This window comes from Mixophyes fleayi, chromosome 4, assembly GCF_038048845.1.
Source record: "Mixophyes fleayi isolate aMixFle1 chromosome 4, aMixFle1.hap1, whole genome shotgun sequence".
NCBI classification, from domain to species: domain Eukaryota; kingdom Metazoa; phylum Chordata; class Amphibia; order Anura; family Limnodynastidae; genus Mixophyes; species Mixophyes fleayi.
This window is the reverse complement of record NC_134405.1, coordinates 54,076,778-54,090,540: the sequence shown is the minus strand read 5'-3', so window position 1 is coordinate 54,090,540 and position 13,763 is coordinate 54,076,778. Positions and strand designations below refer to the sequence as shown.

Genomic DNA, 13,763 nt, shown 5'->3' with positions numbered 1-13,763 from the left:
GCACACTAATATGCATACACACTCTAACATATGTAAGAATTAGTGATCCCTATTTCATTCTCTGTTTTGCATCATGCAGTGGTGTTTTGCCATATGCAATGACACCCATGTGCATGTTACCCTTTATCAATATTTCGTCATCCAAAGTAGCTCTCTTAGATATACGATAAGATTGTATGACATTTTATATTACCATTTCTTCTAGTAAAGAACTGAGCAATCAGAGCTTCTGATTTGTCACCAAGCTGCGCTTATTCCAGTACTAGTGCTTGCTATTTGCACCCTCATTAGATACTTTGGGGTATATTTACTAAACTGCGGATTTGAAAAAGTGGAGATGTTGGCGTTAGCAACCAATCAGATTCTAGCTTTCATTTTGGAGAATGTTATAAATAAATGATAACTAGAATCTGATTGGTTGCTTTAGGCAACATCCCCACTTTTTCAAACCCGCAGTTTAGTAAATATACCACTTTGACTGAGATACTTCAAACTGCATAAAGAAGCACCAATCTCATCTTCCCCTTTGTATAATAACCATTAGTAATAAAGATATTAATTCACGGTAGTTTGCACAGAATCTCTGCTGGTGGTTTCATTTCATATTGTGTCCTCAGAAAATTCACCATTGTGGAAATCTCTCCCAATAATTGTAATTGTGGTTTTGAATTTAAAACCATTACACATGTTTTGTGTTAAGGGCTGAATACAGCAGGAGGTATACACACATTGAAAAATAGAATATTTGTACAGGCTCTCTTTAATATAAACTACTGGTATACTGGATCTGTTTAAAAATTAATAGATAGGCAAACATTTCTTGCAGTCCAAGTGAGTAATATATGAGGCTACATGTGAACAACTGACTGTGTAGCCCTTGGATATATTGCTGGATACCGTAATCACTGTAACTTGTCTGTTTGATTGTTCAGATGCGGAAGCCTCGTCCTCAGAAGGAGCGCATACAGTGGGAGATTGGCGTTGCTCATGCTGAGAAGGCCCTGAGCATGACACGTGAGGAAAGGATAGAGCAGTACACCTTCATCTATGTAGACCCAGAGAGCTCTCCTGAACACAAAAAGACAGTAACAATTAGCAAAAGGAGTCGGAGATCCACTTCAAGTAGTGAGGCAGAACCAGCCCGTCCACCAGAAATTGCCCCCTCTCCGATTGTACCGCAGGCCACTCCTCCACAGCCTTCTCCATCAAAGGACATTAAAGACTCTGTACCTGAAACTCGAAGGCAGAGCCAGAGAAAACAGGTTCAGGAAGAGGAACAACCGTCACCCCAGCCCCCCCCTGCAAAAATCCCATGGAAGACGGCAGCTGCCCGCAAGTCGCTTCCTGCTTCAGTTTTGTTGCACAAGGGCACAATTGACCTTCAGAAGTGCAATATGTCACCTGTGGTGAAAATAGAAAACGTCTTAGCTCTTCAGAATGCATCTTCTGATGGTTTTGAGCAGTTCATATACACAACCAAGGTAATGTGAAGTTCATACTCATTGTACGTCAGTAAATGTTCCATTATAGTGATAGAATGGTACCTTTGTGTGCCCAGTTCCTGATACCCCAATACAGCATCACATTGATGGGTCAGGATATGGAGTTATTTTCTCTCAGACCTAGACTATGGTTGCAATAAAATGACTGTTTACACCTCAGTTATTTTGGAAGCATACAAGTTTTAAAAAAAAAGCAAATATTGTAACTTGATGTTTGACTAAATAATATTATTTACCTTTATTAATCAAATTTTTTAGAGAAGAGCTTCACCTTCCCCCAGCTCAGTTATTCATATTGGGGGCCACTACAGTTCCCTATATGCTTACACCTTACCCTGCCTGTAGTGGTCACACTCCCAAGTCTTGACACGCTGTAGAATGTTGACTACTGTGACCAGTGAATTGTATTCATAGCAATGATTGGTCTGCACGGCAGCCATATATACACATTATATAGTACCGGTGCATACAATTTCTAACTGCTGTCATAGTTTCACATTGGGTCAAATTCCTTGTATAATGAACTTCTAAATATGTAGCTTTTAAAGGGATTGTCCTTAATATAATGTGATCTCCCTCTGCCACGCTCACACCTTTCTGCCAGAAACCTCCGATCCATGGCCGCATTCAGTTGGATTTGACGATTCAGCATGCTTTATATTGTTGTTAATCCTTAATATCTTTTTCTCTTTCCTGCCATTGGGGGACACTGCGAGACATTGGGTATAGTAGGTGGGACTAGGAGTTTAGGCACTTATTAACTTATTTGTCCCCTACACTCCTCCCCTACTATGCCCCTCCTCTCCAGCTCAGACCTCAGTTTGTTTTTATCTTTTTAATTGCCATGTAAAAGATAAACATGCAAAGGAATACACTTGGTGTATTGCTAAATACGTTGACTAGCTTATACAAACTCCCAGTAAAGTGGTCAAAGTACCAACTGATGGCAGACATTACTACTTCAGTATTAAACCTAGCTGCTTTCGACAAAAGCTTGGTTCCTAAAGAGAGAATATCCAGTGAAAACAGGGGAAAGGGATGTGATGGCTACCCTCACTGCTAGCTTTATGAAGTTGCCTGTCTGCCTCATGTGACAGCATGGAGAGGAGCTAAACAAGGATGCATTCTGTCTGCTTTTTATTCAACTGGACAGGATACAGTGTTTCCATACGGTGTGGGTGTGGGGGGGTGAAGCTCTCCACCATAGAGCCACATGGCACAATGGCCAGTTAACGAGGTTGGGAGTGTCAGAAGGGCAGCCCCTTGAAATAGATATCTAGGTAGATTTTATCTAGCTGTCATGTAATCTCCAATATATTTGTCTTAAAGGGAGTTGGTAACAAAACAGAAATCACAGTTAAAGCTCCAGAAAAGACGTCTGCACCCTCCCCCAACTTGAAGGCCGAGAAAACATCAGCACAACACGCGCCTGCTCCCGAAACCTCATCGGGGGCCACAGGTAGGCAAACTGCACGTGTCTGCCCCTAACACAAGCCCCCTACTGCCAAAGGGGGAGGGGGGGAAGAGACTGTTGTGCCAGCTGCCGAAATCTATAAACTAAAATAAACGGAGAGAGGACATCCCTCCCCTCAACTCAGTATTTTTCTGTCAAAACTGCGCTGTCATCCCTGTCATATTTTTGTTACATGCTGCTTTTTGTGCAATAAACGATACAAAGATGACATGACGTTTGCATTGTTGAATGGGTTTTCTGTTGTAAATAATGGTTACTCTCATATTTGAAGACTTTCTTTCCATAAAACTATGTTTATACCTCTAAGTAGATAGCAAAAATGTACAGCAACATTCATTAGACCTGACCACAGCTGATATCTTACTATTGGTTGCAGCATATTTGTTGCTTGCACCAGGTATGGGATATTAACTTAACATCAAAATAGTTTGGAGATATTGTTAGTTGCATTTTGGGCCTTAGATAAATTAGAGTATGGTAAAACATAGAAGGCCAGTATCCTAAAGATTCTGTTTTGTTTTGTTTTTTTTAAAAAACAAACAACTTTTATTTGTGAAACCCACACATGGAATACATAGTAAGATAACAATTTTAAACAATCCATTCTAATTCTACCCCAAACTCATCACCTTTCCACTGGCAAGAGTTCAGTGTTCCTTTCATCCATGAAACATGTGGCCTTCATTCATTCATTCATTCATTCAATGTAGCACTGATACTGTTTAGTATTTTGCACATGCCAATAAGCCCAAAGTGCTTACGTGTGTGTGGGCGGGTCAATACTCATCTTTCCTCCTTCAATTTAAAATGTTTACTTCCTTGTAAGAAAATGTTTATCAAAATGCTAAACCTAGGTTCCACCCATCTGGTTAGTCTGCCCTCGGTGAGATAACGATTCTCCTTGGCTTACAGACCAAAGTGGATAAAGAGCTTACTGGGTGCTCTAGATAAGGTTAGTGACCTCACAGGAAGGTGGGCTTTAAAGGAAAAACCATAGGTACTGTATTTCAAATTCCTTAACCACCCACAATGTAAAGAAAATGTATAAAATTTGCACATTTCAGAAAATAGGAACCAAGCCAGCCTGTGATCCCTAATGCAAAACGTTTCTCCACTCCACCTAAGCTCTCTCTTATCCTTCAGAAACAGCTATAGTGCTCATCAGCACTGTTTCTCTAGGGGGCTGATGAGAGCGGGCAGCATAAAGGGCCTATGGGAGTAGACAGCCGTGTGATGTTTGTTCTTCAGGGGTTTAAAACTGTTCACGCTGTTCCTATTTTTTGCATCAAACAGCACTTTGCTGCTTCATGCAATGGTGACGGTCACATGCTACCATTATATATGGACCGAAGTGATACTTATTTTACCCACACACTTGCCGCTATTTATTGATAATGCCAAATGCTTATTGGGTTCTCTTGGTAGAATGGATCATTGATTCCCTCTGAACTTGCCTCAATGGTGTGTACCATATATTTGGGTTGGAATCGGTTAAGGGCTGTAATTTAATGTTATTTATGTCCTCCATTTATCCAATGTAAAATCAAATGACCCAACAAATATTCCTTTCAAAATTCCAAATGTGAATAAAAGGCAGATGGGGATTATGCTGGCTGACTGCTAGACTGAAGGTCTGATGAAACACAATGGGAGAACACAAGACAGCGAAATAAGCGATCTAGTAATGGCCACGTTTCCCAAACATGGTGTAAAGGATCATTGGAATCAGAGACTAAAGATCCACTAAAATGTCTAATATGGTCCACAGACATAGATCACATCAGTATAATATAGTGAGGATATAGGATAAAATTCACCGTAACCACTCATTTCAGAAAATGTTTTCCGAAGTGTAAAATCAGAGGTACATCACTCACACAATTAATTTGGTTTTGTGCTATCCTGTCATACTGTACATTTGACATCTTGGTACCTTTTGTAGACGCTTGGTAATCTGCTTGAGATATTTACTGAGTATTGTATTATCATTTTGTAGTGTTGTGATTTGCAGTGTGCAGTATATAGGTATTGAGAAGAAGTTGGATGGATCATTCATTTTCTCTGTCAAAAAGTTGTTTATTTTTACATTGTGTGTTGCCCCACTTTCTGGTAAGTTCATAATTTAGAATTGTGGCTTTAATGTCTTTTCTGCTAGTTACAATGTCCATTGTCTATAGTACAATTAATACATTGAAATATATACTTGTCATCACACTGAAAGTAAGCGTCAACTCCTTATAAACATATAACGGCCAATACAGCATTCATGACTTTTATTTTCAATCTAGTTTGCTTGTGTAAACTTCCAATGGTAAATATGTGGGTTTGTGATTGATGAGGTATACTTGCCAATGATGTATATAAGTAATTTTGTCTGCATGTAGCAGTAGTTACACCTATTTGGCCATATTTGCATCACAGTCTTAGACAAATCACTGTATTAAAGGGAAACTAAAGTTCACTGACGGCAAGGCTGGTGTCACACTCGTGGTTTGTTTCCTCAGTAGCTAGGTCAGTGAAGATCACCGCTGATAAATATGTAGACATACTTTTATTGCAGGCTGTCCTACCAGCACTTCTTCCTTTAGGGACTTGCAGTCAGTTGCCGTCCACAGCAATTTAGTCCAGCAGGTAAAAAGCTACTTGAAAATGCTGCTCTTTTGACCTACCAGGGACATCGTTTATTCACATAATTTTGTAGCTGCTTTTTTCTCTTTGTGACTGAGACTTTAAAATTACATGAAAAATGTACAATATTTAGATTATCCATTTTTTTAAGCAGTAAGTGAAGGCAGTGGAATATAACTCCTAAAAATAGAAGCTGCTAATTTTTATTTTTTTTAGTTTACGTCTCTTGAAAATCGCCAGTGTGACCCTGCTCCATGTTGTGTTCCTCTCCCATCTCCTGCTGAATGCTCCCTGGAACCTTTGTCTCTCTCCGCATTAGGTGTTACTTGCTCCCTCTCACCTTTCATCAGACCCTTGTCTGTGTGCTCCACTTTCTGTTTATAGAACAAAGCCTAAGGGTGTGAGTGCAACCAATTGCTAGAAGACAAGTGTTGTAGGAGCGTCATCGGAGAGGAAGGAGTGGGCGGTATGCACCCAAGTATCAAATCCACCTCCTACAGTGGTGGGGGAATGAGGAAATAAATATCAACACAAAACATAATACAAGCTAACTGGGAAAAACATATTTGGTAACCCATGCCAACATGTTTTACTTCAGTTCCCCTTTAATGCTACTGAATAAATATATATTTATTTGCAATGCTGTACTTAGAAGAGTTATTTAAATGTGTTTTTCCAGATGTGTTTTATGTTTGTTTAAAAATATTTACTGGAATTGAAAACTTGTCCGGCTTGGTTGTCGGGGTCTAACATTGTGGTCTGAGTTCTCCTTTTCTTTGACACTGTGCAGGTCTGATAATAAAACATAATTTCGAAATAGAATAGCGATTGTACTGTAGAAAAAGGTTAATAGAGGTCTGCTGTTATCACTTAGGATATGATTCACCCAGTCATGTGCATCATAAGCTAGAACCTCCCTTTTATCCTCTGGAGGAGTTTGCTTGTTCACTAAAACATTTGTTTTATTTTCAAAAGTACAAAACATGTATTTATCTTACAATACAACTGCATGGGGTGATCGTCTTCAATGCTAAAACTTCAGATCACTTTATAACAAACCGTCTACATAATATATATATATTAAAAATAAAACAAAGACAACCACATGGGATATATTTACCAAACTGCGGGTTTTAAAAAGTCAAGATGTTGCCTATAGCAACCAATCAGATTCTAGTTATCTTTTATTTAGTACTTTCTACAAAATGACAGCTAGAATCTGATTGGCTGCTATAAGCAACATCTCCACTTTTTCAAACCTGCAGTTTAGTAAATATACCCCCTGGACACTTGGTGCTGCACTTTTTCCATTGACTTTTAGACACTAAAAACATCTATTTAGTCCCCTTCACACAAGCGTTGGGGAAATGGATTAAAGACATGAAAGCTGATGCTTTAGTGATAATATTTTAGTGATATTTTAGTGATATGCTCTTCGTGCATTACAATGTGCTTTCCTTGCATTGCGCTCTTATCTGTATAATTTGTACTGGTAGCACAAGTAAGAAATGGGTCACGCCACGTTCTAACATTTTAAATTGATGGAACTACTCCATTGACTCTTATTTGATCTAATTTTAATATACTTTTCATGCATTTATTAATGTAGAAAGAGATAAATAAAAAGTATATGTGTGCAAGCCCTTACAGAGAGACTAAAGCCAAAAACATTACATTATTCACTTATATTTTAAAAGGGTATTTCTTTCAGACAGTCTGAAAAGTTCCTTAAATCTTTTAATTACATTTTGTAAGAAATTGTATTGGCTCTATTTTAATATAAAGTAACTTGCAATTTAGGCATAGTTTTTTGTTTTTGCATTCTACATCGATGTTGAATTATATTATTGGGTATAGAATATTGTTTATACTTTTATATTTATTTTGAATGGTGAATAACCACAGGATTCTTTTGTTTCTGACCGGCTATATTTTAAACAAGAAATTATAATATTGAGCAACAAAAGTTATTCGTTTGTTGAGATGAAACCTTTGACAGCAATCACTGGATCCCAAAATCCTCTGAAATGCTGATGCAAAAGAAGATATATGCCGTCGTTTTATGTAATTACTTTTATGTTGCCCCTTTACAGAACACTTACTAATCTCACTGTTAGTGTAAGCTTTGTACGCGTGTAAGAGTGTGTTTTTTTTGTTTTTTTTTATTACTGCACTGTATACTCAGTATGAAATTGCTCATCTGTGTGACTGCTCTGGGTAGAGTGACTGTATGCATAATTCAGAAGGAAGGGGCAGAATAAGAGAAACATGTAACATTACTTGATCATCACTACCAGAGGTGGGTCATTGTCGTCCTAGGAGGGACTGACCCAAAGATGGATTAATGCACAACCCAGTTTTTCTTTACCAGGAGCCTCAGAGAAGAAACACCAGAGAAGGTCCAATCGGACTCGTTCGGAATCTGAGAAGTCCTTGGACTCCGTGCCAAAGAAGAAGGTGAAAAAAGAGCAGGTGGGTCTTATGGAGCGTTGGATCCTCTTACCCCCAGTTGTCAAGACAGGTGGTGTCCAAGCTGCCGATATAGATGCCACATGATCAGCCATTTATTTCTGAAACACCAGTGTTAAAATATTGTATGCAATCACAGCAGCATCACAACTAAATAGATGAGTAATGGACATCATTTGGCCCTCCGAGCCTTCACCTGCCCGAATACTTCCTGCTTTATTGTCTATAGCTTGTACAGATGTTTAAAATACACGCTGATAAGTTATTACAGAAGTGGCTCCCTCTCTTTGATTAAATGTGTTGTTTTAACTTATTAATGTGATTAAGGGTAATGTGCGGCCCTTTTGAAGGTTAGTGGGCCCGACCTTGGAAGCTCATGGGGTTGCCCATCAAGCACCTAGGTAAACCAATTATAGCTAATCTGTGTAAACACATTTAATATATCACATTTAATATTATATTGTTTAATAGTATATTAACACCAAATACTGCCAGCTTCATATCATGACACTTGTTGGGAATCGATGCGTTAAAGAGTATGCTTCAGCTTGTACACAGTACATACATATATATATATATATATATATATATATATATATATGTGCACATATTGAAGCAGTGGTATGGTATTATTTAATCTGGAGACCAAGTATCTATAATGGTTGGAAAACAAAAATGAAAATGTAAGTAATGGTGTAGTGCTGTGACATTGATAAACAGCCATGATAAATCATTTACAGTCTCTGCTGCACAATTTAACATCCCTAATGCGTAACATCGGGTAGTGCCATAATACACCCTGACTATTACAGTGTCATAAATGAAATTGTATTGTACTCCTGCACATTCCAGTTCCAGACCCCAGTATGTGTACGAACAGCTTCCACATATCAGAAAATCTCAATGATGTTACCATTTGATATCACAAGGGTTTTCCTTCTGGTTGCAAGGCCAGGTATCTTGTATAGGGTAGCTAATCCGTTATATCATACAACACATTACTATTAGATCCATGTCAACGTAATGACATAGTAATTGCATTGGATTTATTGCTAATAAAAAAGGGAAGTACTATAGGAATCTCTGAGCTTCGGGAGAAAAAAAGTGAAAAAATAAAAAAACATTAAGGAATACATTTCAGGGGAATTTTGGGGGATTACTTTTATTAACCAAAAACGATCTTAGGGTGATTTATGGAAATGTTTTTATTTTGCGTGTTTTTGTCTGTTTATCCTGGCTAATAGATGTTGCTTTGGTAAATTGAGACATTAAAACAATCCTGGCAAAATAGTAGCAGCTGGTCAGAGCAGAAAATTGCTTTCTGGGTAATTTCACAAAGTAAGCTAGGTGCCATCATTACTTGTCCACATCATCTAACTCCCACCCTGCTGCCAAACCCTAACCCCTCAGCCATTCATTAACTTCAGTTCCATACATTTGTAGGCAAAGTTTTGGGGACCTTTGGTCCAATTGTAAACGCAACCACTGCAGGTTACAGATATGCCATGACCTATTTCTGCACATTTTAATCCACAAGTACTACATTTATTTGCTGAACTTAATATAGAAAAATAAAATCTTGAAAAACTGCACGTTTTGGTATTTCCTAAAGCTGGTCCACCCTGTGAGTCAATACTTGGGGGTAAATTTATCAAACCTTCTGAAGAATTGAAAAGTGGAGGTGTTGCCTATAGCAACCAATCATATCCTATCTAGCATTTATCTAGTGCATTCTAGAAAATGATAGCAAGAATCTTACCTTTCTTGTGTTTATGTGGTTTGATAAATCTACCCCCTGGTAACTCCTCCTTTGGCAGAAATCTCAACTTTCAAACATTTACTGTAGCGAGGTAAGTGTCTGGCAGTTTTTGCTGCAAGAGTTTTTTGTAGAACTCTCTTAGCTCAGAAATAGTCTTAGTTGTCCTTGCATGTACCTCCCATAGTTTTCAACAATATTAAAACCTAGAAAATTTGAGGTCCATTCCAAACCTTAATCTTTTCTTCATATAAGTACTTTATAGTTGAGTTTGAGGTATATTTTGGATCATCTTTTCAGCTTCAATTTCTTCTCTGGCTCTGGAACATTATCTTTTTGGATATGTTGTTTTTTAGTTAAATCTATTCTTCCTTCCATCTGGACAGTGTTTCTTGTGTCACTGGCTGCCACTCAACTCCAATGGATCCTCCCCCATGCTTAACAATTGGAAAGGTTTTCTTTTCTCTAAATGCTTCATCTGCTTTTCTCTAAATGTATCTTTTTGTGTTTCATTAGTCCATAGCACTGTCTTCCAACATGTTTCTGGCTTATCTAGGTATTATTTTCCATATTTAAGATGTTAACTTTTGTGATGAAGTTGTAGGAAAGGTTTCCTCCTGACAACTCTTCCTGCAGATCATTTTATGTAGACAACACTATAGTGTGGACCACTACTCTGGTGTTGGCTAAATCATTCTGCAGGTCTTTTTCAGAGACATTTGGTCCTGCTTTGCATATCTGACCAATTTAGCAGTTCTATCAGAGATGCTACTGTGTCTTCCAGATCATGCCTTGACTTCAACAGTTCCCCTTGACTTCCATTTCTTAATTATGTTTCTTAAATTGTAAATTGTAAACTTCCCTGCTGTGTAGCAGTTAATTATCTATATTTGCAAGTCCTCAGTCAGCTGCTTATAGAGCACATGGTTGTCGAGTGTAGACACAGCATCCTGAGAAGTATTTAACTCGTTGCGATGTTGCAAGTATTTCTTTTGCCTTTTGTGACTTCCTGGTTGTATTCATATTCATTACTTAAAACGCTGTCAGCCGCCTCATATCGACCTTGCGTCATCTTCAAAACCTTGTTCGAAGATCACAGAGCATTTTTCCTTTTCTGTAAATGTATTTCTACATGTGACTGAACACATCTCTCAGCGCTGACACCAAAGAGCTCTACCTCTGAACTCAGTCTTTCCAAGAGTCTCACGAATGCTGATCCTAGCTTCAAGCTGTTTTTTAAAGTTTTCTAAAACCTTGAACTTTTGTAAAAGCATGTTCTTTTGTCTCAGGCTTGTCTCATGAATACTTGTTTGTCTAGCTAACATTAGAACTTAGTTTACACATAAAAAGCTCAGAACCAACATATTGCCTTTTGGTTTGGTTACAGGAGCTTTAAGCAGACTTTCTGAAACTTCCCACCTTAAAGGCTCATACTCAATGGCTTACTTGAATTGTGTTTTTCATGAATGTTTGGACGCATGCAAATAGCGTAACTCTGGAATCCATTGTTTCTACTGTTACCCTGCTCCTTCACATTTTTACTTGCAGTACCTTTTCTTTGACTGCTACTTGTTACATTAGTGAATCCTAAAGTAATAACACATATCAAATGTTATCGGGGGCAACACGGTGGCTTAGTGGTTAGCACTTCTGCTTCACTCACAAAACCACACTCCAAAAACATACTAGTAGGTTAATTGGCTGCTATTAAATTGACCCTAATCTCTCTCTGTCTCTGTGTGTATATGTTAGGGAATTTAGACTTTAAGCTCCAATGGGCCAGGGACTGATGTGAGTGAGTTCTGTACAGCGCTGCGGAATTAGTGGCGCTTTATAATTAGATGATGATTTAGGCACATAAAACACCAGTGGTCATGAGGACTTAAAGAGCCCCTGAATCTAAAACTGTCGGTGGGTATAAGTACCCTGTATGAAGATTTACTTGGCAGAACCTAGTGCCACTGAACCTGAAATAGAAGGTGATTCAATAAAATAAGCATTTTATAACATTCCGAAATATATATTTACGTTTGTAAACCCTTGCTTGAGAATGTTGTCAAGCTGTTCTGTATCGGCGATCTATAAACCGGTTACCATGGTATGATGCAGTCAGCATTTGTGCTGTCATTATATTTCTAACAAGCCACACATTTATGCAAGTAATTGGAGCAGGCAGGGTCCACAGACCACTTGCAAGCGCAAAATGAAACTTTAAGTACTGTTATTGGAAGCATGATTCTTCTCAGCAGTGGGTGAGGGGTCGTAGATCGGGGTCATGTTGTTCAGGCAGGATTAGCCTGTGTGTGACCTGTTTTATGTAATACTGTTATAGATCTGAGGGCCAGGCCTTTTCCTCTAGTTTTCTTGCAGTTTGATTTTAATATCAATTAGCTTTCCCATTAAAGCACAGCCTTATCTCTTATATACAACATTAGTTACACACTACACAGTTTTCGTCCAATAATCGTCTCAATCAGCCGACATACGACCGCTCGTTCAAAAGTCGGGTCAGTGTGTGTAGTGACACGATGGTAGAAAGTCTGCCCAAATGGACGATTGTCGCCTCATTTGGTTGATCGTACCAATTAATATATTCATTCCAATCTCGTTTCTAGTGTGTATAAACTTCCGACCGATGTGTACGAAATTGCAATCATTGCTCACGACAACATGGCTGTCAAAAGTCGCTAAAGGGAAATCTGCTCTTCCCTTTATCTTCTAAAACAAGGCTAGTGTGTATGCGCAGTCCATGGACTGAGCGATCGGACCATCGATCGCATGTAAAATCGATCGGCATAAAAAGTTGGTGGAAAATTCTGTAGTGTATACCCAGCTTAAGTGTCAGAAGTAAACATACTTAGTTCTAAATGTTGCAGGCCAAGCAAATTGTATTAAAGAAATGAAAATCCATTTTGGCATGTTTTTCTCAGCTTGAACATTTTCTCAAAATATATAAACTTGGGAATAGCCATGTCCGTGCCCACCTTAACTCAGACAGCCTTTAACCCTTATCTTTCAGTTGTCCTGCTGTTTGTTTTGTTTTTCTGTAGAATTTTCACGTTTGGCTCAATCATTGCTTTAGTAATTGTAAAAAGTACTGGGGATGATGCTTGAATACATTGTGTTGAAACCTAGGACATTGCTTTGACTTTGCATGTGTACTGTCTTATACAGCTGGCCTAGCCAGTTCGGATGATTTGTGAGTTGATTTACTCATTTATAGCTCAAACGGTATTACTGTTATGCTTTGTCTTAGGGTTTTTATTTTTCTGTGCACGAAAATTAATAGCACAATGACCACCTCTAATATGTACGTAAGACCAATGCAACTGATGGTGGACCAAGAATACTGTGAGAATTTGTCCTCGTACAAGGACTTATTATGGGTAGCTGTAGCCATAGCAACCAATTGGCTTTTAGCTGTAATTCTTCTAGTACCATTTTAGAATGAAACCAAATGTATGTTTGAGGTGGGGCAATACCGCCTTTTCTTTACAGTTACCTGCTGAACATTTTTCATAAATGTCCCAATTGAAAGCAAAAGTGAAATAGTTTATGCTGTTGGGGTGGCTTGCTAGCTAGTACATTTACCAGATTTGTATTCAGGGCATTAATGTACTTTCTATTTATTATTGTTTAAACATATTTAATGACAGGGATTTGTTTTTTTGTTTTGTTTTTTGCACGGACAGATGGATGTCACTCCACTAACATCAGTACAGATTGGATTGCAGAAGGGTGAGTGTCTCTGAGAATAGGAGTATATCACACAGGTGACCTCACATCTCAGTGTTGCACGCTGTGTTGCCAGATTTACACTGCCACTATTGAGTCATTTTGTCAGACAGCATGACAGGAAAGCCAGCAAAAACACCCGTCATGCTTTAGTTCACACATTTCTAGTACATGTAATAACTGGACATTTACCACCATT

General features: G+C 38.3%; 1 protein-coding gene across 5 annotated transcripts in view; it reads left to right on the top strand.

Moving 5' to 3' along the window:
* NSD3 (nuclear receptor binding SET domain protein 3) overlaps positions 1-13,763 on the top strand; it is a 75,771-nt gene that overhangs the window by 21,410 nt on the left and 40,598 nt on the right. For all 5 annotated transcript variants that reach the window (XM_075207035.1, XM_075207034.1, XM_075207033.1 and 2 more), the window contains exons 5-8: positions 933-1,481; positions 2,832-2,961; positions 7,976-8,076; positions 13,522-13,567. In XM_075207035.1, the coding sequence (XP_075063136.1) occupies positions 933-1,481; positions 2,832-2,961; positions 7,976-8,076; positions 13,522-13,567 (826 nt within the window). The remainder of the gene's footprint in view (positions 1-932; positions 1,482-2,831; positions 2,962-7,975; positions 8,077-13,521; positions 13,568-13,763) is intronic.